The sequence below is a fragment of the Ostrinia nubilalis genome, chromosome 9, assembly GCF_963855985.1.
Source record: "Ostrinia nubilalis chromosome 9, ilOstNubi1.1, whole genome shotgun sequence".
NCBI classification, from domain to species: domain Eukaryota; kingdom Metazoa; phylum Arthropoda; class Insecta; order Lepidoptera; family Crambidae; genus Ostrinia; species Ostrinia nubilalis.
The window spans coordinates 2,582,518-2,610,365 of NC_087096.1; the positions used below are offsets into that span (position 1 = coordinate 2,582,518).

General features: G+C 40.2%; 1 protein-coding gene across 1 annotated transcript; it reads right to left on the reverse strand.

Annotated features, from left to right (window-relative positions):
• Window positions 1–1,194: 1,194 nt before the first annotated feature.
• LOC135074382 (acylamino-acid-releasing enzyme-like) lies at window positions 1,195–27,747 on the reverse strand. Its single transcript, XM_063968650.1, has 15 exons — window positions 27,375–27,747; window positions 22,224–22,253; window positions 21,704–21,915; window positions 20,576–20,739; window positions 19,692–19,846; window positions 15,110–15,247; window positions 13,054–13,183; window positions 11,883–12,016; window positions 9,613–9,784; window positions 9,076–9,191; window positions 8,359–8,506; window positions 6,326–6,457; window positions 5,291–5,588; window positions 3,224–3,433; window positions 1,195–2,022 (listed from the first exon to the last, which is right to left on the reverse strand). Exons 2-15 carry the CDS (start codon window positions 22,242–22,244, stop codon window positions 1,923–1,925), a joined length of 2,130 nt encoding a protein of 709 aa, XP_063824720.1. The 5' UTR covers window positions 22,245–22,253; window positions 27,375–27,747; the 3' UTR covers window positions 1,195–1,922.
• Between the last annotated feature and the right edge of the window lie 101 nt (window positions 27,748–27,848).

The following is a 27,848-nucleotide window of genomic DNA, read 5'->3' on the forward strand; positions in this document are numbered from 1 at the left end:
GTCCTGAAGTCACAATTTGACAGTCGTCGTGTAGCCACTGCACACGCACACAGCTGTTAATTTATATGGAACTGTCACGGCACACCGTTCTCATGCAGCTGTTGTCATGAACTTAGTTATCTAACAAATAAAGGTTTCTGATTAACTGTCTATCTGCCAATACCTTTATCCGAGACCAGTGAAATTGTTGTAGTTTATTATAATGGATAGTCTATCAGGGACATTATCAGCAGTCTTAATACACCCCTTTCGTCTTTTAAATTACTACCCAGTGGCGCTTACTACACTTTTCTTTCAAGCGCCTAAGAGTAGGGAGTAAGTGCACGTAGCAATCAAACGACCGAGTAGCTTTTATTTATATTGTTTTATTGGCAGCGGGGTGCAATCGTGGACATGTTCACTGGCAATTTGTTTGGACGTAATTACTTCAAAATTAATGGGTATAAGGTTGGGTTTGGACTAAATTGAGCAGAAAATTTTATGGAGCTTCGCTGGGGATGTGAATTTGATAAATACAAAATCTACTGTCACAGCAGGTGGTACACTTTTGTATTCAATAAAAAAATGTTTGAGATATTCATAGAATGATTTGAGTCAGTTCCTTCCCCAGTGCTGCGAAACAACCTTATTCAACACGACTTTTAGGGTTTAATCACAGAATAATAATAAGTACTACGTACAGAAGTTTTACTTCGCGAAGGTATTTAAAAAAATGTATGCTTAATGTCGTTAACAATATGGTGTAATTTAGCCTGTCTCAAGAGTCAAGCACCATTTTGTTGACAAACGTCAGTGTTCGGTACTGCGCCGAAGCCATAGGGCTGACTTCGGTAAATTGATGTGTGACGTGAGGTGCCAAACTACGGAAAATGGCGGAGTAAATACATGATTAAGTATTAATTATATTTTGTGTTTCTATTATTCTTCGGGCAGTTAAAAAATACTGCACAGTATTAATTACACCACCGATTTTACATATAGTTTATTGTCTTTACAATGCAAATGGGTGAAGAATACACGTGCGTGCGTCAATACTCGCTCGTGATTGTCCTGTCGATTAGGTACCTCAGGAGGGGTTGTCGCGCGTGTTTTGTTTTCGATGCAAACTCGCGGAGATGAACAGGCCTGGTTTAATATCAAATAATATGGAATATTTTAGCATTCGTATGTATTTAAATAAAACACAAAAAAATCTAACAAATATTTTTTTTATTTTAATAAACTAAAGTAACGATGTACAGTCAGCAAAAAGTTGTTAAATAATATTACATATAATATTGATTACAAAATTGAGCCAACTCCAGAACTGACTGTACAATGATAAAAAGAAATGCTTTCAATAATAATAAAATAAAATGATTCGCATAATAAATCAAGTAAATATTTGCGTGTATAAGAAAAAATGCAATATTAAATAAAGCTTAACAATAGATCTGGCACGAAAACATTCGCTAAATAGGTTCAAAAAGTAATAACATAATAGCAACAGAAAACTAATATCTAAATTTCAATAGTAGGTAAATTAATATCTAAAAGGAAATTATTTTTCTGTACAAAATCCTAAAGCTTTGGGGCTTAGTGAGATCTATTTATCTTTCTCTCATTCTGGCATAAGCGACAAAGTCAGATAAACCAGAAAATGATATCAAAAGCTGTAAAGAACCCCCTGATGTGAAGAATTGAAAAGGACTAGCTATTTTTATTTTAGGCTTATCACAAATTCGTATCCAAAAAGTACCTACTTATGTTTATTCGATATTTATCCTGTCAGTTCCACTACTTTACTTATACAAAACATCCTTATATCTATAGTTAGCAAATGGGAGAATATGAAAGTATAAAAATTGGTTGAATACTACGTCGGAGAATATTTTATGAAGGTATAAAAATTGGTTGGATGCTACGTCAATCAGTCAAGGTGTTCACGAGAGGTGCTGGAAGAACCAGCTGGCTGTGTTGATAACGTGGTCCATTTCAGCAGCCGGCGAAGACAGCGAATGGTTGTCGTCATACATGTATATCCTGGAAAAACAAAATAGAAATTAGACCAAGCAAATGGGGCGTTAGTCGTTTCACACTACGAGAAATTCGGACCACCCGGGCATTTAAAAACTCCTTTTCAATGCGATCCGCATTGAAAAGGAGTTTTCACACTGGTGTGAATCATCGAAAAAAATGAATTTTTTATAGGACCTCGAATTTGAATCGCAATTCGAAAAAGGCGATTGGGTTGTACGTACACCGCAGTCCGAAGAGGACCTATTTACAAAGAATATTTGGGCCGTAAAAAGTTGTATGCTTTGAAAAGCTTTTTTTCAGTGTCCACACACTACCTATATCAGTTTTCAATTAACGTCAAATAGCTGTTCACTGAGATAGGAAGTAATTAAATAGTACTCATTAAATAAGTAAATTAAGTAGGTTTCGGACTACAATGCGGGCAGAGTGATTTATCTATATTTTGACAGTCCAATAACGGAATCTACGCAATTCTAGTGGCTGTGGCACACTGGCCTTGACTTCAGGTTGTCACTCAATATGACTTGGGGTGTAGCATATATAACTCATGAGATGATTCATGCTCGATTAATGCAATATTTTCCAACTAACATTGTCGATAGTGGAATTTTAATGATTATTCTTATTTCGAGTGAATAGTACCATTAACCCCGCCTGACCAAACGGTCCTAATTTTATTCACTTTGGATTGTAATGTTTACTACGCAAAACTTTTCTTTTTCTCTCTCTCGTTGTGCGATCTAAATTAATAAAAAAATCCGTTGTACACACTGACCTAGTGGTAACCCCGTTGGCCTTGAGCCTCCTAGCATACTCCAATCCTTGGAAGAGCGGCACCCTCTTGTCACCACTTCCCAGCATCATAGCGGTGGGCGCCTTGACCTTGTGCACGTGCGCGATGGGCGAGCAACGCCGCATGGCTCACTAAAGATTTTGTATAGGGCGCGCAACGAAAGTTGAGGCGAACACGTATTTACACTGACGTAATATTTGAATAACAAAAACGACACATTACACATCCAAGTCCAAATCGAATACACTAGCTACCTCGCTCTTGTTAAATGTCTGCAAGCGAGATAGAAAGCACTTGTCAGTCCGACTACGCAAGACGACAGCGTATACTGATACAAATCTTTGCTTGTGTTGATAGCCTCAACTCTCGTTATGCGACCTATATCCATAAAAATCCGTTGTACACACTGACCTAGTGGTAACCCCATTAGCCTTGAGCCTCCTGGCGTACTCCAGTCCTTGGAAGAGCGGCACCCTCTTATCGCCGCTTCCCAACATCATAGCGGTGGGCGCCTTGACCTTGTGCACGTGCGCGATGGGCGAGCAACGCCGCATGGCGAGCATATGCTCCTCGGACACCGGGCCCTTCTCTGTAAATTCGAATCCGGCTTCTACTGCGCACCTGTGTACAAATTATGATATTTGATTAAAAAAAAATCAAATTCAAAAATATTTACCACAAGTGGCACATAGTTTAGACCAGTCTTTCCCAAAGTGGGCGATAACGCCCCCTTGAGGGCGCTGCAGGCTTAAAGGGGGGCGGTAAAAGACCCAGAAAAAAAAATCGGGACGTTGTGTAGAGGCTTGGGAGGCGTCATCTACTAGGAGGACTCTTAGACACCGACTGAGCTCGACTCTTGACTACAAAAATGGGGGGCGCTAAAAAATAATTTATTCTCAAAGTGGGCAGTAGACTAAATAAGTTTGGGAACCGCTGGTTTAGACCACAAGTGGCACTTATGAACGTCAAAATATAGTTATAGAAAAGGTAGCCCTTATGGGGCACTTTACATGTCTCTTTATCTTTTGGGTCCTACCATAGGATTCTGTGCTAAGAGAAGGGATACCTAAAATTGTTTGTATTTTTCAGATATGTTCATATATTCATACAGGGTGTTTGAAAGAGTGTTACGCCCGTATTCACAAACATTACTATGAGGTCTCACAGTGCGCGTGGAGTGGACGCACAGGGTCATACACGAACCAATCACAGAGCTCTATTCAACGCTGTACGTTCGATTTGCTGCTTCATTTAAGCAAGCATCGTTTGTAAACGGGCGTTAGACAAACACGTTGGACGTATAGGTAGAGCCATTTTGAGAATAAAAACTTAGCCATTTGATTCTATGAGAGCAACTTTTATTTTACACAAGTAAGTTAATCGAAACAGGCATTTTGACCTCACTTACCCGTCAGAGTTATCTGCATACTGTCCTTTAGTGGCCATGTCTATCAACGGATTCTTCATCACCATCGCCAAGAACTCGTCCGGGCATTCCGAAGCCATGTGCCCCACTATGAAGCCCCCATAACTGCTCCCGTACAACAGAACTCCCTCGATTTGGTCGTCCCGCTCTAACGTGGAGGTGAGAGCGAAAAGGCAGTCGGTGACGTCATTGCCGGTGTTGCCGGGTAGGCATCGGACGTTCGCGTCGCCGTGCCCGGTCGAGCCGCGGTAGTTTATCCGGACGGAGGCCAGACCTAAAGATAGCCATTTGTCAAAAAAAATAGTATATTATGGTATTTATTGGCACTAATGCAAAACTTCATGTCACTTTAACTGTCAGATATTTTTTCTTTTACTACTTATTTTATGCAATTTCTATTTGATATGGATGGATATTAAATCTGATTTTAATTAAGATAATTCATTGTTTCGTAGCATACTAGAGACGTGCGATATTTGTCTCAATGTCACTCGCCCCGCGTATTCTACGTAAGTTTATACCCTAGTTTTAAACAGATTCAATATTAGTCAAGGAATTTTATAAGTAATGGGTATAAATTAGTAATCTTAAAAAGAAATTTGCGCTGTGGGATGCAAATAGATTTTTATTAGTAAGGCAGAATTTTATTGTGCGGGATTTATTTTCTAAGTTCGTGAGTAGTGAGTGGATATTTGTATTTATGTGTGTGTGATTTCCAAAACCCATGTCATTGGCATAAAAAGGAGCAAAGAAGAGAAAGAAGCAAATAAATGTGTGAGCATTACGTCAGTTGAAAGATTGAGCACCTACGGTAATTGTCATTGTCAGTCTGAATTAATGCAACTGTCAAAAAACTACAAAACTCGCGACTCATTCGAGTTATACTGTTGTGTATGTCGAAGTATAATTTGTCCCAAATGTAACAGGCGGTTTAGGTCAGGCCTCCGTTGCTATACTCTAAAATACTTACCAAAAATCTGACGACGTAGACTGAAGAAGTCCAGCTGCTAAATCAATCACAACACCGCAACAGAATCTAGTCTACCACTTACCAATCCGCGATGTCAGTGGAATTGAACATCGTAGCGACATCTGTCACCGGGTTCCTCGTTGCCACAACTTTATATAGATCTGGGTATTGTCCACTGAGGTGCGTGACCAGGAAGCCTCCGTGCGAGCCTCCGACAAGGCACAACTTGTTCTCATCGATCGGGAACTGTTTTAGGGCTATATCTGTGGCGAGCTTGCAGTCTACGACGTCAGCTGAGCCGACCCGCTTAGGCAGGAAGCCAACGGAAGCCTGGCCGCCGCCTGTGGACCCTCGGTAGTTAATTTGGAGCATCGCGAAGCCTGCAAGGAAGGCTTGGTTGGGTCACAAACGTCGACGTAACACGAGCATGTGTGTTTAGTGTATGTTGCAATAGAGGATAATTTAGGAAGAAGCGAGGATGAAGTTTAAGCTGTCTGTTGTTACCAGCAAGTGACAACAGGAAGATATGTAGCAAGCAAGCGATCATTAAATTTTAACTAGGTGTGTCGTAATGTTAATTTGCTATGTCCGTTGGGTTTTTGTTTCCAATAGCATATCAGATCTGTTGTTAGAGGCATAGCGCTCTATGTAGTTTCCTGCGGTAGTAGAAGGGTGCGGGAGGGGTGACGTAATATAGCTTACTACCCTCCTGAAATCTCGACTCGTGACATTATGTCCCCCACATTGTGCAGTCAGCGTCAAATAGTTCATGACACCCAAGTGGCCAAAAAGTTCGCAACAAGTATTTGTTACAATTGTAATAACTTTTTGGCCAATTTGGGTATCACGAACTACTTGACGCTGACTGTACCACCACAGGAACTTAGCTAATTATGCGCTATGCCTAAAAGTCCGGTCGCCGAGCAGATAGAATTTCGTAAAATGACCCCAAGCTACCCATCCTCGCGCGCGCGCGTAATTATATTGCTGTCGCGCTCGCACATTCACTGCGGCCGCCCGTCGCACAGTGACGGTAAGGATAAGGATGGGTAGCTTGGGGTCATTGTACGAAGTTCTATCTGCTCGGCGACCGGACTTCGTTAGTAAGCAGACTCACCGAGCATGGCGAAGAAAGCGGCTTCGCTAGCGAAGGCGTTGACGAAGCCCGAGTGCGGCCCGCCGTGCGGCCACACCACCAGCGGCAGCTTGCCTTCCTTCTGCGGCGCCATGTATATCGCCGTGAATGATTCTGTGGACAGCGACAAAGTTAATGACATATGTATGTATTTAACCTGTGCGATGATAAAAGAGCTCATAGACTAGTTAACCATTAACGGTATGCCCAAAAGATTTTTTTTTATCCACAACGTGGAAGCTCTTGTCCTGTATCTCACCTGATGGTAAGTGATGATCAGGCCGAAGGTGGAAGCGAGCTTCACCCGGAATCCTCAACCACAGAGGAACTGGCTATCATACCTCTAACTGCTGGAACACAACAATGCTGTTAACATTGTTGTTATGGCCACAGACTTAGGTAAGATGGTGGTAGCTAGCCAGGCGGACTTAGAACAAGCCCTACCACCAACCAAACCGAACAGAAAAATCTACCCCCACTAGGAATCGAACCCGGGACCTCTGCGTCTGAAGCAAGTGGTCTAACCACTAGACCACAGAGGCGGTTAACTTTTAACTAGTCTATGAGCTCTTTTGTTTTTGGACCTTAAGAGAAGGGAATAAAGTTCAAAATATAGAGGGAAATATATTCCCACTACCGTATAAAGGGTTAAAACACCCGCTTTTCCATCAGGAAAGGCTTTTCGCATACCCACTGGCAGGTTACGTGGGACTCTGGAGGGGCCTACCTACTAAAACCTGATAGTGCCCTCCGGAACCAATGAAAAGCTGTGAGTTATTATTCTAAACTGAAGATTCGATCGGCTCAGTTACGACACCAACTGTTTGCCATACGCGACTATCATTAGACCGTGCTAACACAGGTACTACCTCATCTTCAAGGGCGATAGATACTACAGTTACTATCTTCCGAGGTCTCTCGTGCGTGAGTTGCAAATACATACTGCATCGAACTGGTGGCAAGATAGAGGCACGTCTGCCTCGCTCACGCGCACCCAAATGTGAACCGTAACGCCTCGTCTTAAGGTCGAGTATCAATGGAGAGGCACGTCGGCCGCCTCGCTCACTCGCACCCAAATGTGAACCGTACCGCCTGGTCTTAAAGTCTATTATCAATGTATCACTTAGGGCGATACATAATGACGCTGTCTTCCGAATTCTCATGCGTAAGCTGCAAGTATTACACCGAGCTGGTAGCAAGAGAGAGGTGCGTCGGCCGTCTCGCTCACACGCACCCAAATATGAACCGTACCGCCTTGTCTTAAAGTCTAATATCAATGTACCATGTGTTCTAAGGGCGATACAAATTCTCATGCGTAAGCTGCAAGTATTACACGAAACTGGTAGCAAGAGAGAGGCACATCGGCCGGCTCACTCAATCGCACCGAAATATGAACCGTACCGCCTCAGCTTAAGGTAGATTATGAATCAATGTAACATGTGTTCTAAGGGCGATACATACTGACGCTGTCCTCCGAATTCTCATGCGCAAGCTGCAAGTATTGCACCGAGCTAGTGGCGAGAGAGAGGCACATCGGCCGGCTCACTCACTCGCACCCAAATGTGAACCGTACCGCCTTGTCTTAAGGTCGAGTATCAATGTACAATACCCGGCGATAAATATTGCACATCGACCTTTAGAAAGAGACAATCGGCTAATTTCGGTTTCGTAGAGCGTTATCACTGTCGCACTTGAACAATGACTGACAATGACGTTTTGCCAAAGTGTAAACAAACTTTATTTTAAATAGTGCAATAGATTTTGTGAATTAAATTGCTAAAAACTTTTGATAGTCGTGAAAGAAAAGTGGTTTACAATGTGTTAAAGTATTTGTCGAAGAGAAATACTAAGAGTTCGGACAATATTTTCATTGAATAATGTTTTGTCAATGGTATAGGTAGTGTGCGACAGAGATAACGCTCTACGAGCCGAAATTAACCGATTCTCTTTCCAAAGGTCGATGTGCAATATTTATTGCCCGTTATTGTAACATGTATTCTAAGAGCGATACATACTGACGCTGTCCTCCGAATTCTCATGCGTAAGCTGCAAGTATTGCACCGAGCTGGTAGCAAGAGAGAGAGGCACGTCGGCCGCCTCGCTCACTCGCACCCAGCGCGCGTCGGCCTCTGTTCCCGCCGTCGGCATTCGGCTCACGAACAACTGTAAAGCAAAGTGAACTTTATGCCGGTCACACACATTCTATAATTTGCGGACACTTGATCTAAGTTGTGCAGTCGACTGAACATCTGACTATTAGCAAAGTCGCTCTTACTACAAATAAATAAGAGAATGTGTAACCCTATAAAGCTGCGACCTATGGACACAATACATCGTCAATATCTATATTTATAAAAGAAAGTCGTGTTAGTTACTCCACTTATAACTCAAGAACGGCAGAACCGATTTAGCTGAAAATTGTCAGGGAGGTAGTTTAGAGCCAGGAGAAGGACATAGGATACTTTTTATCCCGTTCGAAATAAAAAAAAAGTCTGCTTATTTATTGCCATTAAGGCGGAACAAAGTTCGCCGGGTCAGCTAGTTGACAGATAAATGTCCATGCCCTCTAATGTTTGTATACTACAGGGACCAAACCTGTGACTTCTGAAGTAGGTAGTAGTAGAGTTTTCAAACACGCCAAATCAGACCAAAATATGGTTTTTTTTTTTTCAAATAGGTAAAAAATCCAATTCCATCGAACAACAAATATTTAAATTTTATTCCTTTATTACCTGTCCAGGAGTGGTCATGTTGGAGCAAACAGCCAGGACTACATTGGACTGTATGTCCAGCACCGACGTAGAGCCGGGCGTCGTCCTGTTCGATATGTCCACAATGTGTTTGCTTTCTGTAAAAACAATTATTGCATGTTAGAGTACGATCCGTGGAACGAGCCGTTGGCAACAAGCCGCATGATACTTAAGTAGTTTCAACCAAATGTCGTCCACTGCTGGGCAAAGGTCTCCCCCGAAGATTTCCTCCAAAGTTATCGACATAGCCTGCAGAATTGCCAAACTTAAGTGGCAATGGGCGGTTCACGTAACTCGTAGAACTGATGTCCGTTGTGACAGAAAAGACCTGAATACGTTTTTAGGCTGGCCTCTCAATCGGTGGACCGAAGATCTGGTGAAGGTCGTAGGAAGCACCTAGGATAGGCTCTGTGAAAATCTTTGGTAGAAGTTGTACTTTTTCTTAAGTTGCTACCTGTCTGCGGAAAAAACCATGTAAAACAAATAAACATAGGTCCTTTTTCCAAGTGCTACACTTGCCTAAGTTGACCACGTAGGATCTAACTTCAGTCTGCTGCGGCGTGGAGAACAACACTCGCTTGTTGTCCACGAAGCAGCGCTCGGGCAGCGCCTGGCAGTACAGGCCGTGGAACGAGCCGTTGGCGATCTGGATCTCGGTCTCCACAATGTCTATGATGGTTGACACTTCGCTCTGGAATGTTATTGTAAAGGTACAGGATGGACTGATGCTTTATACTTCTCTTTTTAAGCCTAGGCGCAGACCACCGACTTCTAGTTGGCCGATAGTTGGGTCGGGCTGTTGATCAGTATGGAGATGTATGAAAGTGCGCACATTACACCAATTTGGTATCAGTCGATTCTTCATTCAAATTAGAATCGGGCCCAACTATTGGCCAACTAAAAGTCGGTGGTCTGCGCGTAGGCTAAAATCCACATATCCGTTCGGACACCTTTAAGATTGGGTAAAGAAAGAAGGTAAGTTAGAGAAATCCTTCATCGCAAAGGATAATGATCGTTAATAGAAACTGCTATTAACTGACTTTAAACTCGCTCTCTCCGTCTTTCTCCTCCTTTACTCTCCACGTGGTTTGCTGCAGCCACACCAAGTCAATCAACGTCGAATGAAACGCGAGATGACCTCACCGCCATGCCCTCACTAGACAACTCTTAATCTCCTCGCCCTCTCTCTTTCTCCTACTAATATTCTCATTTCCATCTCTTTTTTTCTTGATTTTTAACTATTACCTGTCCCTTCTTCATCATGACGAGCGCGTGGCAGGCGTGGTGTGGCCCGCCCGTGGTTCGCCAACAAACCAACAACCAAGTCACCTTCAGGCGAGAAGCGAGGCGACCTCAGGGTCATCATACCTTCACTAGACTGTCTTTCTCTCTCTCTCTCTCTCTCATACTATTCCTCACCTATCTTTCTCTGTCTATCTCTCTCTTTCATTTTCTTTCTTACCTGTCCCTTCTTCATCATGACAAGCGCGTGGCAGGCATGGTGTGGCCCACCCGTGGTTCTTTGCAACCACACCAAGTCGCCCTCGGGCGAGAACCGAGGCGACCTCACGGCCATGCCCTCACTAGACAACTTCTATCTCTCACTCTCTATCATACTATTACTCACCTATCTTTCTCTGTCTCTCTCTTTCATTTTCTTTCTTACCTGTCCCTTCTTCATCATGACGAGGGCGTGGCAGGCGTGGTGTGGCCCGCCCGTGGTTCGCCAACCAACCAACAACCAAGTCACTTTCAGGCGAGAAGCGAGTCGACCTCAGGGTCATACCTTCACTAGACAGTCTTTCTCTCTCTCTCATACTATTACTCACCTATCTTTCTCTGTCTATCTCTCTCTTTCATTTTCTCTCTTACCTGTCATTTCTTCATCATGACGAGCGCGTGGCAGGCGTGGTGCGGCCCGCCCGTGGTTCGCTGCAGCCACACCAAAGAAGCGAGACGAGCTTACTGCCATGCCCTCGCTCGACAACTTCTCACAGTATTTCTCTTACTCAGTCGCCCTCTCTCTCACCCCCTACTATTACTCTCCTTTTTCTGCCCTCACTAGACAACTTCTTTCTCTCTCTCTCATACTATTACTCACCTTTCCTACTCTCTCTCTCTCTATCTCTCTTACACTTTCTCTTCTCTTACCTGTCCCTTCTTCATCATAACAAGCGCGTAGCAGGCGTGGTGCGGCCCGCCCGTGGTTCGCCAACCAACCAACAACCAAGTCACCTTCAGGCGAGAAGCGAGGCGACCTCAGGGTCATACCTTCACTAGACAGTCTTTCTCTCTCTCTCTCTCTCTCATACTATTACTCACCTATCTTTCTCTGTCTATCTCTCTCTTTCATTTTCTTTCTTACCTGTCCCTTCTTCATCATGACGAGCGCGTGGCAGGCGTGGTGCGGCCCGCCCGTGGTTCGCCAACCAACCAACAACCAAGTCACCTTCAGGCGAGAAGCGAGGCGACCTCAGGGTCATACCTTCACTAGACAGTCTTTCTCTCTCTCTCTCTCTCTCATACTATTACTCACCTATCTTTCTCTGTCTATCTCTCTCTTTCATTTTCTCTCTTACCTGTCCTTTCTTCACCATGACAAGCGCGTGGCAGGCGTGGTGTGGCCCGCCCGTGGTTCGCCAACCAACCAACAACCAAGTAACCTTCAGGCGAGAAGCGAGGCGACCTCAGGGTCATACCAACACTAGACAGTCTTTCTCTCTCTCTCTCTCATACTATTACTCATCTATCTTTCTCTGTCTATCTCTCTCTTTCATTTTCTTTCTTACCTGTCCCTTCTTCATCATGACAAGCGCGTGGCACGCGTGGTGTGGCCCGCCCGTGGTTCTTTGCAACCACACCAGATCACCCTCGGGCGAGAAGCGAGGCGACCTTACTGCCATGCCTTCGCTAGATAGTTTCTCTGAAACACAAGAAAAAATATTGTTTATTATTCTAGTGATATCATATTATTATGGCCCCGCATGAGGAGAGTATTACTACTGGCCTGAGAAAATCTCCAACGTCGAGCTATTGGAACGCTGCCACGAAATTCCGATAGACCAGCAGATCAAGCGCCGCAAGTGGAACTGGATTGGCCACACTCTCCGAAGGGATCCCGATCACATCCCCAAGCAGGCTCTGGATTGGAACCCGCAAGGAAAACGCAAACGTGGTCGCCCCAAGCAAACTTGGCGGCGCACTGTGGCAGACGAGGCGAAGAAGATCGGCAAGACTTGGAGCGAGATCAAACACATAGTCACATTTGTCGGCCGTTTGGTGTAGTGGTTCAGTACGGACTACTATGCCGAGAGGTCCCGGGTTCGATTCCCGGCCGGGCAGAAATTGAAATGATGAATTTTAATTTCTGTGACGGGTCTGGGTGTGACTATGTATAATATTAATGTATTTAAAAAAAAGTATATAAGTAGTATATCCGTTAAGCTAGCACCCATAACACAAGCATTAAGTTGCTTACTTTGGGGCTAGCTGGCGCTGTGTGAAATTGTCCAAAGATTTATTTATTTATTTATTTATAGCTTGTGCCGGTATACATGGCACATAGCTCAAGACCGAACGCAATGGAGGACTGTTGTGGACGCCCTCTGCTCCATCTAGGGGACATAGGACCATAAGTCAAGCATGAGGAGAGTCCCATATAACCCACTGGCCGACCTCTTGGATCAGTGGATATGCGCAAAGCATTTTCCGATGTCAAAAAACGGTCTCATAGAAGGGACGTGGCGTGGGCACGTGTCGCGTATCTACATTACCTAAAAGAGTCTCATCTTTTTTGTGACGTCACGATTCCATGAAGTTGAAAAGCTTGTATATTTTGTGTTTGCATCCTATTTCGACACCTTGTTCCATACATCGACTAGGCTTTAACTGAACTGTTTATTTATTTATGGAATAATTGACTTTAAAAACCTATGCATGATGCAATACTGTTATACTCACTCATAGTCCCATCATTGGTGAGGCTGAAGATGTAGCTAGGCCTGTTGGTGCAGAACTTGAGGCCCAGGCGCCGCGGCTCCGTCTCCCAGGCCACGCCCACCACGCTCTCGCCGTCCGGCGCGAAAACAACCTGGATATTGAACCTTATTTAGTATTGAATTGAAATGAATTCACATTTCCACGTATTCCCACCGGGCACTGGCCGTCAAGTTCGAGTAAATACAAATGAGTAGGTCATCTTCATAGAAACGCCCGAGCGGGGTTTATATGTAAACGCGCCAATACGTATGCGGCGCGCACGCACACACTGACAAAATTTAGCGTTGATTAGCGGTGAGTTGTAGTGTCCGACCGAAACCGAATATTCGGTTTCGGTTTCGTTTTCGGTTGAGTTTCGGTAAAAACACGAGTTTCGGTTTAGTTTCGTTTTCGGCGGCAAACTTGCCGAAACTACGACCGAAACCGAATGTGCATTCGGGAGTTTCCGCGCTGTTATCGGTCATGTTCGGCGCGTTCAATGAGCGAATGAATCCGATCAGAGCCAATGTCGTGATTTGCTCGCTTGTTTGTTTGCTTGTTAGTTTTGTTTTGTTGTGGTGGCGAGTTTTCGAGTGATTTATTTTGAATTTGGTAAGTTTTATCTCGTTTTAAGTCGTTATAACATAAGAGCGGGTAGTAAACATAAAAAAAAAATTCAATATGACTGATAAAAGTATAATCAAGTTTAATCTACCCTATAATTTTTTTTTTGGTTGGCAAATGCTATACGTAAACAAACATTAGTTAGGTAGTAGTAATGACTATAGTGCATTTCATGGTGATAATATTATGGATTCAGAGTTTCAAAGTTCATTTTAGTATAATTATCACCAAGGTATCCAAGTGACAAGTACCTACAGTAGATACTAACTTACGTACTACCAAATTTGTTTTGAGAAATTATTAAGGTAAAAGACCCGACCATGGGACGGGTTATGTAGATGTCCTGAATATTGCGAATAATTAAAAAAAATCTAGACTATAAATCCTTCTTTTTCTTTTTTAATACATAATTTGATACCTTTTAGAGTAAAAAGGTGCTTTATAAGTTCAATTTTAATGCAATTTAAAGAGAAAACAATAAAGTAAAGGCAAACGGCTGGTTTGCCGTTTGGTGTAGTGGTTCAGAACGGACTACTACGCCGAGAGGTCCCGGGTTCGATTCCCGGCCGGACAGAAATTGAAATGATGAATTTAAATTTTCTGTGACGGGTCTGGGTGTTTTCTATGTATAATATGTATGTATTTACAAAAAAAAAGTATTTAAGTATGTTTATATCCGTTGTCTAGTACCCATAGTACAAGCTTTGCTTAGTTTGGGGCTAGCGGCGCAGTGTAAAATGTCCAAGGATATTTATTTATTAAAGACTGACTGATTTATAATAACGTTTTCTTTATTTTTCCCTCAAATATGAGTCTTGTAAGGAAGTTTCGGTTTCGGTTTCGGCCGAAATAGACACCGTTGCCGAAATTCGTTTTCGGTTTCGGTTTCGGTCGTAAAACTAGTTTCGGTCGGACACTAGTGAGTTGCCCCGAATTTTATCAGTGTGTGCGTGCGCGCCGCATACGTATTGGCGCGCGATCACATACAAACCGCGCTCGGTGCGTTTCTATAAAGATGACCTACTCATTTGTATTTACTCTGCTATTGTGTTCCGGCAGTTAGAGGTAAGATAGCCAGTTCCTCCGTGGTTAAGGATTCCGGGTGAAGCTCGCTTCCACCTTCGGCCAGATCGTCTTACCATCAGAATCAGAATCATCATTTATTTGCTTTAAATGTGGTACAGAAGGTGGATACAGTTAATGGTTAGATCTCACAATTAGTCATTTCTGACATGCAAATATTAAATTAATTAATTATTAAACATTTCAATAAATTCCAATATTATCAATGTAAGATGTCAATATTAATGTTAATAGTAGAGTCATCAGGTGAGATACAGGCCAAGAGCTTCCTCGTTGTGGATAAAAATAAAAAAAGACGCTTGTAATTTTAAAGACGTAATATGAGACTCACCTGTCCCGGGCACCAGGTCTCCGGCAGGCCTCCGAGGACCGAGACCTTCTCGGTCTCCAGCTGACATACCACCACCACGGATAAGTGCTTGCCCACTAGTTGCTCGCCCCAGTCTTGTCTGTACAGGAACTCTTCGCCCTGCAAGAATATCTTTGGTCACACAGCAATACTAAAGTACGGCCAACGAGAAGCGATACAAAAGGTCGATTCGACTTTGACAATCTATTCTGTCTCTTCCCATCTTGTGTATTTGTCGTAATGTCTCGTTCTCCCGCCATAATATGTCAAAGTCAAGCCCTTAGGCTGGGGTGCACCATCTTACTTTAACTTTGACAACGTCAAAAATCTGTCAAATTCCATACAAAAAGCACCGGTTATCGTCATAGTTACCGTTAAAGATAGATGGTGCAACCCACCCTTACTATTCCAAATGACCATGCCATTGGGTTTGTTTACATTTGGTATCGCTTCTCGTTGGCCGTTCTTTATGTCCAAACTAAGCAAATACAGGTAACAGTAGGGGTTGCAAGTCCCGGTACTAAGGAGTGTTACTGAATTACCGGTACCAGGTCTAAGCCAGTACCGGGAAAACCGGGAAATTCGGGAATTTCGGTACCCACGTGAATGGTTAGTAAAACAAATTATCTAATTTGTACGTAATTTTAATAAAATTAACTTTTTCTGTTCAGTTCAATTGGTCTGTTACCTTAATAATAAACCAGTCAAAACAGTTACACAACATGACAAAACTATTATTATTATTGGTTTTGGGCCTTCATTTGCGCCAGCTCGACCAGGTTTGATCTATTGTGGCAGCCCTTGTCTTTAGAGTTCACTGCTTAGTCCCGTTGATTCTATAAATTTCCAGATTCTTTGGAGCGTGATATCTGCTATCTCATCCGGGTGCATGATGTGTCGCCCGAGATGGATACTTCTTTTGCTCATAAGCGGGCCGCATGAGCAAAGAACATGCATGGCCGTTTCTTCTTCTGTATGGCAGAATCTGCACAGAGTTTCCTCGGTCATGTTCATGTTTGATTTGTGTTTGTTTAGTTTGCAGTGGCCGGTTAGTATTCTAGTCACTGCACAGGCTTTGTATCTTTTGAACTTTAGCAGTTCCTTAGTTACTTTGTTGCTATATCCCTGAATGAGTGCTTTTGAGTGTTTTTGTCCCGATGTAGACTTCCACCACTCAATAGACTCTTGTTTGCAGAGGGCGGTTAGTAGCGTGGTGGCTCGTTGTTTGGTGATGCCACAGAACGGTTCTACGCCGATTTGAGGGTTATCGGCTCCATCTCTGGCGAGTTCATCTGCTACTTCGTTTCCTTCTATATTCGAATGTCCTGGTACCCATGTAAGCGTTACTTTGTTGGTATTTCCCAGTGCATTCAGTGTGTCGGTGCATGTTTGCACCAATTTTGACGTGTATTCGAAGGATTAAGGCCAGCAGTGCTGCTTGGCTGTCTGAGTTGATGTAGATGTGTTGATCCCGGAGCCTCCTTTCCAAGTTTATCTCTGCACATTTGTTTATGGCAAAGACTTCGGCTTGGAAGATTGAGGCTTCAGTCCCCATGTTTAGGCTAACTTTAAGCTTAGGCCTCTCTCCGTAGATCCCGCAACCTACATCATTTTCCTTTTTGGATCCGTCCGTGTACCGACTGAAGGACGTGACTACCTTCCTTAAATGACATTTGGCCTTCTAGCCATTTGTCTCTAGGAGGTATGTTTACGGAATATAGTTTGGTGAAGTTACATTCCGTATGCATGTCGTCACTGGGCATGCACAGAAGTTTGTTTTCAAGTACTGATTCCTTGAGTCTTATCAGATTTTGAGAAGCCCATCTGACTTTCGTGCGGGTGCAGATTCTATATGTGCTCTGCTTGGCTTCTTTTTGCACATGCATATGCAGTGGTATAAGATCAAGCAGAGCATTTAATGCAGCCCCTGGTGTCGTTGATAGTGCTCCGGTTGCTGTGATGCAGGCTAGCCGTTGTAGGCTGCTCAGTTTCTGTATTGTTGTCATTTGGTTGACCTTGCTGCACCAGACGGCAGAGGCATAGGTTATTATCGGTCTCACGACCGCTGTGTACAGCCATAGGGCGATTGCGGGTTTTAGTCCCCATCTTGAGTTCTTGACCCTGCCATTCGACAACAACTCCACAGAGTCATTTTGGCTTTTTGAATGATGTTGTTTAGGTGCGAATTCCAAATAAGCTTTTGGTCAAAAGTTACCCCTAGATACTTGGTTTCGCTTGAGAAAACTAGTGATAAATGCCCATTAAAAATCATAACCGCCATATTAATAAAAAACAACAATCGTTTAATCAACCTAATAATTTAGTTAAAATATGTTTTCTCACTTTCTATCAATGTCATATACTGGCAGCGACAAGAGTTAGGGACAAAACATAAATTAACTAAATTAGGTTTATAAAAAAACACGCTAGTATAAGAAATAATAAGTAGTACCTAAGTACAATCAGATAAAACAATCAGTCTTAAAAGGATAGTAATGAATTAGGAACTTTATGAATATTTTTTTCATTTGTTGATAGTGTGTACGTAAAAAGATGATGGCATCTAGTCAAAAAATTGTTTTAAAAAAATAAATTATTGAAGTCCCGAAAGTACTGAAAGTCTCGGGAATTGCATCGTCAGTACCGGAACTAGACAAAGGATTAGATTATCGGGAATTCCCGGGAAAAGTGAGTACCGGGATTTCCCGGGAGCAAACCCTAGGTAACAGCACATCAGACTATGGCATTAACAAAGTTGACGCTTGAACACCTTAAGCTGGGTCTGCAGCGCATGTATTGCGCTACACAATCAACAAAAACATGTCAACATTTAACAAAATTACCTACAAAAAATGATGAATGTTGTTGACGCGCTGGAGACCCGGCTTATATTTCTCCGCAGCGACTAGACCCAACCGTCATTTATTTCTTTTCAAATAATAGACAAGACATAAGAAAAAAATGTAGGCGGGACTGAGTATGGTCATTTCGTGCATAATTATGTAAAAGTGAACGACCATTAGGGTACCGTGTACAGAGTTGTACATTGGTAGGATTTTGATATTATATTACGCATACATTAAGGAATAATATACATTAAAAATGAGAATTGATTATGCGTCAACTTTGTTCATAGTACATTTTTACAAAATCGCCTCTATACTTGATACAAAAAGGCCTCTGTTTAGTTTGATGTGCCATTGTCTGTTCTATGGGTACCAGATAAGATAATATAACAAACTTTAAACAATTTTTTCTTTCATATACATACAGCAAGTATGTAAAATATTGTAAAGTAACACAATGACCACAAAGATATCGTTGTAGCATGTGCTATCTTTATAGACATTGCGGTCTAATTTGGCTTTCGCGTTTCGCATAAACTTATTTATAGAATAGATAGAATACAATTACTTAATTCAGCACATAACATTTAGGTGCATACATTGTATATTTTACTTTATTGAGGCATGCTGAAAAGGCGCCCGCTCAGTAAAAATCGTGACATGACAAGTCGTCAAGTCACGAAGCTGGTTTTCAGCGGGTACCGACGCACGACGGGGGGGATTACGCGCCCTTTTGACAGTGACGGCACAAAATACAGTGTGAGTCACGTTAAAGTGTACATATGAAAATAGAATAAACTAGACCTATTTTTATCGACAAAAAAGAGGTCAAAAAATTTTTGAGATTTTTTTTAAATTTTTTATAGTATTTTTTTTTCTTCCAATTACTTATTGTAAAGAAAACGTAATAACTTTTAAACTAAGCGGTATATCCTGATAAAATAAAAACAGTAATAATGCTAAATAACAGGCAATACTAAAAAAATACATAAAATACACAAAAAATGCCAACAAATAATAAAAAATTATACTTTTTGAAAAAATCTGCTTTTAAATTCGTGTTTTTTTGGTTATTTGATAAATTTCTCCAAAAAATGCCCTTATAACAGGTGGTTTTTATTACTTTGTATTATTCTCTATTGTATTATCTTTGTAAAACCAAAAATCACATGTAAAAAAAATCTCAAAAATTTTTTGACCTCTTTTTTGTCGATAAAAATAGGTCTAGTTTCATCTATTTTCATATGTACACTTTAACGTGACTCACACTGTATAACAGAAGGTAAACTCCATACTAAGCGCGCTTGAGTTACGCACACAGACACCGCTCACGTACGCGTTATCTGGGACTGTCTCGGATGAAAGCGAGCGCGACTGACGTTCGCTTGAGTCATTGTTCTATTACAAATAAATAACGTAAAACACAACAGGACAACCCTAGCGCGATGGCCAAGCGTAGGTATGCAAAGCGAAGTACATAGGTATATGAGTTTACCTTCTGTTATATTTTGTGGTGACGGTTTATTGTTAATTCGTGTCTGTTCGTAGTATACCTACTTGGCAAAAAGGCGCGCAACAGAGGGCGCTGCAGTTGGTAAAAAAAAACACACACACACAGAGACTGGAAAACAAAAATAAAATCTGTAAATATATTATACAATACACCAACAACAAAATATATTATTAGGTACTGCAACACTCGACTGCTATTTACATACCTTATTATTAGGCGCAGTCTCGCAGGTCCCGCCATTGCACTGTGGCCTCTCCTCGGGCTTCCTCTTGATGTACGGCTCTGGTTTAGGCAGTTTCTTCTCCGCCACGTACAAGACGGCCGACTCGTCGGGCGACCAGTCCAGTCCGCCGAATTCAGCTATAATGTAAAAGGTTGGCATTACGTCTTATTGGGCATATGCTCAGATAGCCCACATAGTTTTAAGCATACTCAAAATGAGAAATATTTATGTATATCCTATTGAATGAGTGGAAGGGAAGAGGGGTAAGCTTTTAGGACACTATGTCTTCGCCATTTGACCAGTAAGTTTAGAAGCCATTTTCACTTCTTCAGTTATAAAATCAGTCAGACAAAATGCAGTTTTTTCATTATCTTCTCTCTGAAGGTAATATTGATATCTCAATAACAACCACAGCGAAAACAATGCGGTGTGCTAACTTCTTGTCAGTTTCCGCTGATAACATCAACTGTGGTAATTGTGGTGAAAAGCCAAATGGTTACGTTATTTTGATTCAACATGATGGGAAAGAAAATAATGTTGAAATGATATAAACCTTGTTGTGCTTTAGTATTATCAGAGTAAATACAAATGAGTAGGTAATCTTCATAGAAACGCACCGAGCGCGATTTATATGTGAGCGCGCCAATACGTATGCGGCGCGCGCACACACTGACAAAATTCGGCGCAACACCCCGCTAATCCCCGCTAAAATGTGTCAGTGTGTGCGTGCACCGCATACGTATTGGCGCGCTCACATACAAACCGCGCTTGGTGCGTTTCTATGAAGATGACCTACTCATTTGTATTTACTCTGGTATTATTGGGGAATGGTGTCAAATGCCCAATTAGGTGAAAATTGCACTCACGGTCGGCATAGACGTCGCCGTGTAAGTCCAACGCGGTAAGGTTGATGCTGTGCAGCAGTTGGTTCTTCCTCCACACCTCCAAGTATTGCTTCTTCACATCCTTGTCCTTTTCTTCACGAATGACTGCCTTGAACGTCTCGCGAGGCGACACTGATGAGAGCACCCTGCAAAAGTGGTATAATTATAAATAATAAATATCCTTGGACATTTTACACTGCGCTTCTAGTCCCAAACTAAGCGAAGCTTGTACTATGGGTACTAGACAACGGATATAAACATACTTAAATACATTTTTTTTTTAAATACATACATATTATACATAGAAAACACCCAGTCCAATACAAACAAATATGTTTATGCACACAAATGTTTGTACTGTGCGGGAATCGAACCCGCAACCTCCGGAATAGTAGTCCGTTTCGAACCACTACACCAAACGGTATGACGTCATTCAATGCTCTCTTCGCCAATTTCTGAGCAGTGTTGCTAAGTGGTGCGCGAGTTAACTATTACGGCTATTCTTAGCATCCATTCAGATCATTGAATTTAACTGGCTCAGAATTTTAGAACGAAAAACTCCATAATAGAAAGACATGGGTCATAACGCGACATTTATGAATGAGTTACATTATGTACTCACGGCTTGAAGTTTCGCCTGCTATGCTGCAGCCGAGTTCACAAACAGAATCTTTCTATTTTAGTTGAAATGAAACGCGAAAGTTTAAAATCTTATAAAAAATCCCAGTTATTTTTAACTTGATATTTTTTTTAGCACAATATATTTTTTTAAATTGAAAAAATGTTTCCTTTCAAATTTCATCAGATTTAATTAACATACTTTTTTACATCCTCAGTATCATTTTACATCTTAATAAGCTCGCAAAATGTGTATATTGTGACCCCTTTACCTATCCTATTAAAAAAACTAAGCACAGCTGCTTTATAAATCTACGGTCTACACTAATATTGCAAAAAAAAAACATTTGATTGTTTGAATTGAATAGGTTCTGAAACTACTGGATTGATTTGAAAAATTATTTCACCATTAGAACCCTATATTATTTCTGATGAACATAGGCAGTATGAAGTTCGCAAGATCAGCTAGTGCTATAATAAAATAATACTCACTCAGTACTAATATCAATTCCAAATTCACTCTCTGCTATCACATTGAAGCTGTCATTCAACACATAGTTGTAAAGGAACTTAGTGTTCTTCCCTTTATCTAGATTCTTGACTGACCACCTTGATGATATTTTGGTACCATGTTTAATAAGCCTACCGCCCAAAACGGAAGGTATTTTTGACAATGTTTTGTAGGCATTTATCATATTTTCAATCTGTAAATACAATGAAAATATTTTTTTAAGTCATAGAATAGGAAGTAGTATGTTTTGCTTCACATTCACTACCAAAAGTAGAATTTATTTGATATTATAAGTCTTATGATTTGCCTTAAATGGTTTGCAAGTTAGTCGACATAAATCCAATTAATTGTCACCCAGTAAATGCAGAAAAAATATTAAGAAAGAAGTTTTCTAAATCAACCAGGCTAGGAACCTAAGGCCTCTTTCATAGAGTCATCCACAACATTAGTCATAGCAGTAGGTATATTATGTACATACAATACAAAAATTTGCCAACATACCTGTGACGCCATTTTGATCATATGATCTCTCTGAAAAGATGATGAAGCATTTAGTAAATTTCATAAAAAGCTTATAACTTCTTAAAAAACAACGTAACATTGTGTCTCCAAGTGATAAATGTTCAATAAAATTATAGGTAAATTGAAAATTACCAACATTAGACAGATAAGTTTATGTTTTCAGTTGAGCATCTTTGTAGGGAGAGTACAATAGATTATAGCCTGACCAGGAACATAAAAACCCTGGCATAGAGGCGCGTCAATTGCATTTGATAGTGCAACACCGAGTACAGTCGTACCTGTGTTAAATTAATAGGCTAACTTTATGTATCAGGATTCAGGATTACGGGCTAATTTGATATTTTCATAAAATAACGAAAAAATATTATTATAGGTAACCTGGTTTAAATAAATTAAATAAAACCATCAATCGAGCTAGTAGGATTTATTTTATTATTCATCAATAATCAAATTCAGAACTTGAATATTCAACTGCAATGTCTGCTCATGAACGCTTCAAACTCGGTACTTCTTTCCCAATGGACAACACGCATAAGTTGTAATATTAAGTTAAATTATGACTTAATTTAAAGTTTAGATCACACACATTACACTAGTTTTTATTTCACCTCAATCCATCCAGTATTACCGAAGATAGAGCCTCGAGAAGTTTACGGACTTTTTAAAATTTTCAAAAATTTCCAATATTCGCGCGTGACGTCACAACATGATTTTGCAGCCCCCGCACGTTAACCCATTTACCACTTTTTGTCTTTTTCCAACTAAAATAAAATTTTACCTAACTGACAACTGTTGTTGGTTGTCATCGTTCAATCACATTTTAAACTAGGCGCTAAAAAGTTACCATTATTATGCCACCTATTGCCAATTTTGTGCACTATGAAGCCATTTTTACATTTATGCACTTAAATATAAATTTTCTGGAAAAATAACCAAGTTTGTGTCTTTGTGCTCAATAACAAGTAAATAGTCCAGTTATTTGTTAATTTTACTTGGAAAGTTTTCCGGAATTTTTGAAAATTGGTGAATAAATAGATTTCGCTATATGTTCTTTCCGAATTTTGTGACCTAGTTTATAGCCGTGCGCGCGCCCGCCTTATTGAAAAAAATCCGCCTTATAAAAGGTTTTTGACAACTACTTTTTTCATTTTATTATTTTTTGACATAGACAAGCTAAGAAGCTTTGATAAATGTGATAAATTTCATGTAATGTAAGTTAAATAGATTTAGAGTTGTGAAACAGTCAAATTAATGTACCTGCTAAATTGCGAGTTCTTTTTTCTTTGATCATGGCAGGACACGCTGCCGGGTGTTCTAAATATGCTGAAGTATAAAAAAATTCGCGTTGCTGAAGTATACATTTTTTTTGATGTCTGGAAGGTTAAAATAAAGTAAAGTAATGTTTATTTCTCACCAATATAACAGATAATATTATGATAACAAACAATTAGGAAAAACAAAAAGTAAGAATGTTGGTGGGTTGATACCTGAACTAGGAAGATTCCTGTGTCTCGGGTTTGTTTTGTGACTCTTTCACGCAAAAAGTACTCAACGGATTTTGTTGAAACTGTACAATATAACGTGGTCGCTTACTATGGGCCCCATAAGAAGGCTCAAGGTCACCCAAAGGGTAATGGAGCGGGCTATGATCGGGGTTTCCCTGCGTGATCGAATCAGAAATGAGGAGATCCGCAGGAGAACCAAAGTGACCGACATAGCACGCAGAACTGCTAAAATCAAGTGGCAGTGGGCGGGACACATAGCTCGTAGAGACGATGGCCATTGGGGCAGAAAATTTCTTGAGTGGCGACCACGGGCTGGAAGACGTAGCGTGGGCAGGCCTCCTACTAGGTGGACCGACGATCTGGCAAAGGTCGCGGGAATAACCTGAATGCGGGGAGCGCAGGACTGTTCATTATGAAAAACCTATGGAAAACCCAAAGGCCTCTCGCCTTTGTCCAGCAGTGAACGTCATTTGGAACGACGAAATAGGAAAGAATGTAACTATCAAAAATCTTCTCTAAGGCAGCATTTTTCCAATTTCGCAACGAGCGCGGCAATCACACTTAACTAACAGACTAACAGAGAACATAGCGAAATCTATTTTAATCACCAATTTTCAAAACTCCCGGAACACTTTCCAGGTAACCACGTTAATTTGTACCAAACGACTGGACTATAATTAAATTGATATAAAAATTTGGGTACATCTTCTCAAAAACAAAAGAACTGGTGCTAAAAGGGTTAAGTGACGTTTTGACATTTGTAGAGGGCCTTGTAGAAGGGGAGGCTATAGTGCTGAATGTGGATTAACTCGAGTGTCATAGTAACTTATTAGACTGCTAAGCTTGATGATAAAAAGAAAAATATTTATTAAACTTTGTTTTTTGATTACAAAATAGTGTAATAAACCAAACTTACTATGGCATGTATACCTCTAAACTCAGTCTGAACTGAGTTACGAGCATTAGAAGTTTGATGATTTTCATACTAGATTTGCTTTTTGTGCGCAAGTTTTGTAAGAAATTGCAACAAAATATTGCGCTATTTTTTTATTGCGCTGATTCTGCTCCATACTGATTTCTGGAGCCTTTAATGGATGGTATTGTTTGTTTACATATACAATCTCACTATTTTGTTGCAATTTCTTACAAAACTGCGCGCAAAAAGCAAATCTAGTATGAAATTCATCAAACTTCTAATGCTCGTAACTCAGTTCAGACTGAGTTTAGAGGTATACATGTCATAGTAAGTTTGGTTTATTACACTATTTAGTAATCAAAAAACAAAGTTTGGTCGATGGGTGAGCGAAAAAAAAAAAGATCTTTGATTTTAAAGCGCGTCGTTGAGTTGACAGTAAGTTGGAGTGAAATTGGATACATTTAGTTTATTACCTAACTGCGTCAGAAGGAGGGTTTTTTTTAAATATTATTCTTATAATAGCTGCTTTATCGGGGGTTTCAGGTGTACCTCACAAATTGGTGCAGAGGAATGGTGAAAATGTTATGACCATGTAAATAAAATTGAAAAAGATTTCATCAAGTAAGATGTAAGATAGAATAATTGAAATGGTGGAAGAGCAATTTATAATAAATAACTCTATTATCTTGATCATCTATTGAAGAAAAGTGGAATCCTTGGAATCGTTTTCTAGTTCTGAATGAAGTGATTAGTTATAAGTATGATACATAATAAAATTAGTTACATAAAGTGATATACGATTTACTTATTTTTCAAGACATTTTCCTATTATTATTACTGACGGGATTGCTACCATGTAGGTACCTTAGTTTTGAGTTTCCAATATTTCGGCACTGTTGTAAGCGCCATGGCACGCCATGGTTACGGAGTAACTGAAGAAATTAAAACCAGACATCGTTCAGATGTGCGTTCAAAAGACCTGAGATTTAAAAAAATCCCACGTTTTATTTAAACAGTAAGCGAAAAAAAAGTGACTTGAAAATGGAATACAAAATGATAAGGTATGGTAAATGATAAGTCTTTATCAATGAAGAAGCAGAAGTTCAATTTCATGTGTCCTCCATCTAGGCTAGTTTCCATCGTCACTCAAAGTTTGGCTGCGGTCTCAAATTTGGGCTTAATTGAGGTATTTTTTGGGTGAGAGGCATAAGAACTAATGCCGTTTTGTATCAAAAATTCATACTTAGAGGTAATCAACCAGGTACAAAGTATTTCCTTGTATGTTAGTCTGCCACTCTTTAGTAAGTCCCGAAATCCCCGCTTCGGCTCCCCTACTAACCATTCTAACCATTGTACACAGATAATATCTTACATGCAGCTTTTCATGTTACTACGTCACATTTTCAAAATCCGCGCGGAAAATCGCTCCTAGCGGAAAAGCGCACTTTGAGCTTGAATATTTCAGTCATTTTTAAAGATATCAAAAAAGTAAAAATACAGTATTCATTCTAATTTTTTGTAGTATTTTTTGGCATCTTCAACAAAAATTGTGCGCCATGTCCATTCCATAAAATTCAACACTTAGAAAGTGACAAAAAATTTTAAAATAGGTAGTTGAAACAAACCACAGCTAATTTTCATAGTGGACTGTACTATACGATAAACATGTCAGTCAATTTGACAACCTCTGTCGGAAACATTATTCAATGAAAATATTGTCCGAACCCTTACTATTTCTCTTCGACAAATACTTTAACACATTGTGAATCACTTTTCTTTCACGACTATGAAAAGATTTTAGCAATTTAATTCACAAAATCAATTGCGCACATTTAAAATAAAGTTTGTTTACACTTTGACAGCTATAGACTGACATGCAAGGTGACATGTCAATGAAGTTTTCAGTTACTGTTGCCATTAAAAGAAATTAGTACCATTAGTTTTCCGCAACATGGCGAGGGTTTTTATGTTCCTGGTCGGGCTATACTATTTACTATTTAACTACAGATTACAATACATTAATGAAAGTATTGAAACTGACATTTTTTATTATTAAAATAGAAATTAACTTAACAAGAGCTATAAGAATTGAGGAGTGACAAAAATAAGTGAATAATCAGATTAATTGTCACAACATACATTAAAATAAATTGTCAATCGATTATTGATCTGATCTGTAGTCTAGACTTGCAAAGGTAGCAAATTTTATGTACGCCATTTTTATGAGGCATACTTTTCTTACCTGCTACAATAAATCATAGTGAAAAATAAACAGAGTTATAGTTCCAAAATACTGAACTGTCCTATGCATGACATTGACAGTAGGGCGCCACCGTCAATACCGGATCGCTGGTTCCGATTTTTGCCATGTTGGAAACCATATAGTTGAACGATGGTAGCGCCCCCCTGTCATTGAGTTTGGTGGGACAGTTCAGCGTGGGTCATCTATATGAGTGTTTACTTCAGCAGTAGATAAAGACATTTGAAACACTTATTTCTAAGCTAATGATCACATCTAAACTCTAAACTGGCACAATATGATGTTTAAATTGATAAAGACTATTAAATATCCAAATATCTAGTTGAATTGGAATTTATAAGATTTTTTACTCAGCTCGCTATGAGTTAAAGAAATAAATTATAGCATAGTAGTTAAAATAATTATACATCAGATTTACATAATTTTAGCTAATTAGTCAAAATACTTACGTACTGCTTGTATAATAATACCGGCTTCTATGAACAAAGAGTTGGTTGGAACTTAGATTATTGGAAGGTATTATTTTGGGCTGCGCAAACCGCAAACTCACAAGATCAGTCAGTCACAAAAATGACAGTCCGAATTTACTGCCCACCAGCCAGTGTTGTTGTTTTTGGTACGCTTGTGATATCTATCGATAGTCTAATATCTAATTTTTTGTTGGTGATATAATGTATTTGATGCTTCCGACTGCATTTGTGAACACTAAGTTGTCTTGTTTTTATCTTTTTTTTTTTGTTGTTGGCTCGCCATTTAGTTAAATAACGTACATTTTTGTAAGCTACTTAAGAAACCTTTTATTTTGATACCCCACTATAGGTTTTGAGAGAAAAAAAATATTTTGAAGACATTATGGCTCCTAAAATCAATTTTAACACGAGCCAGTGTCACTCTCACGATTAAGACGAATTTAACGACACGTC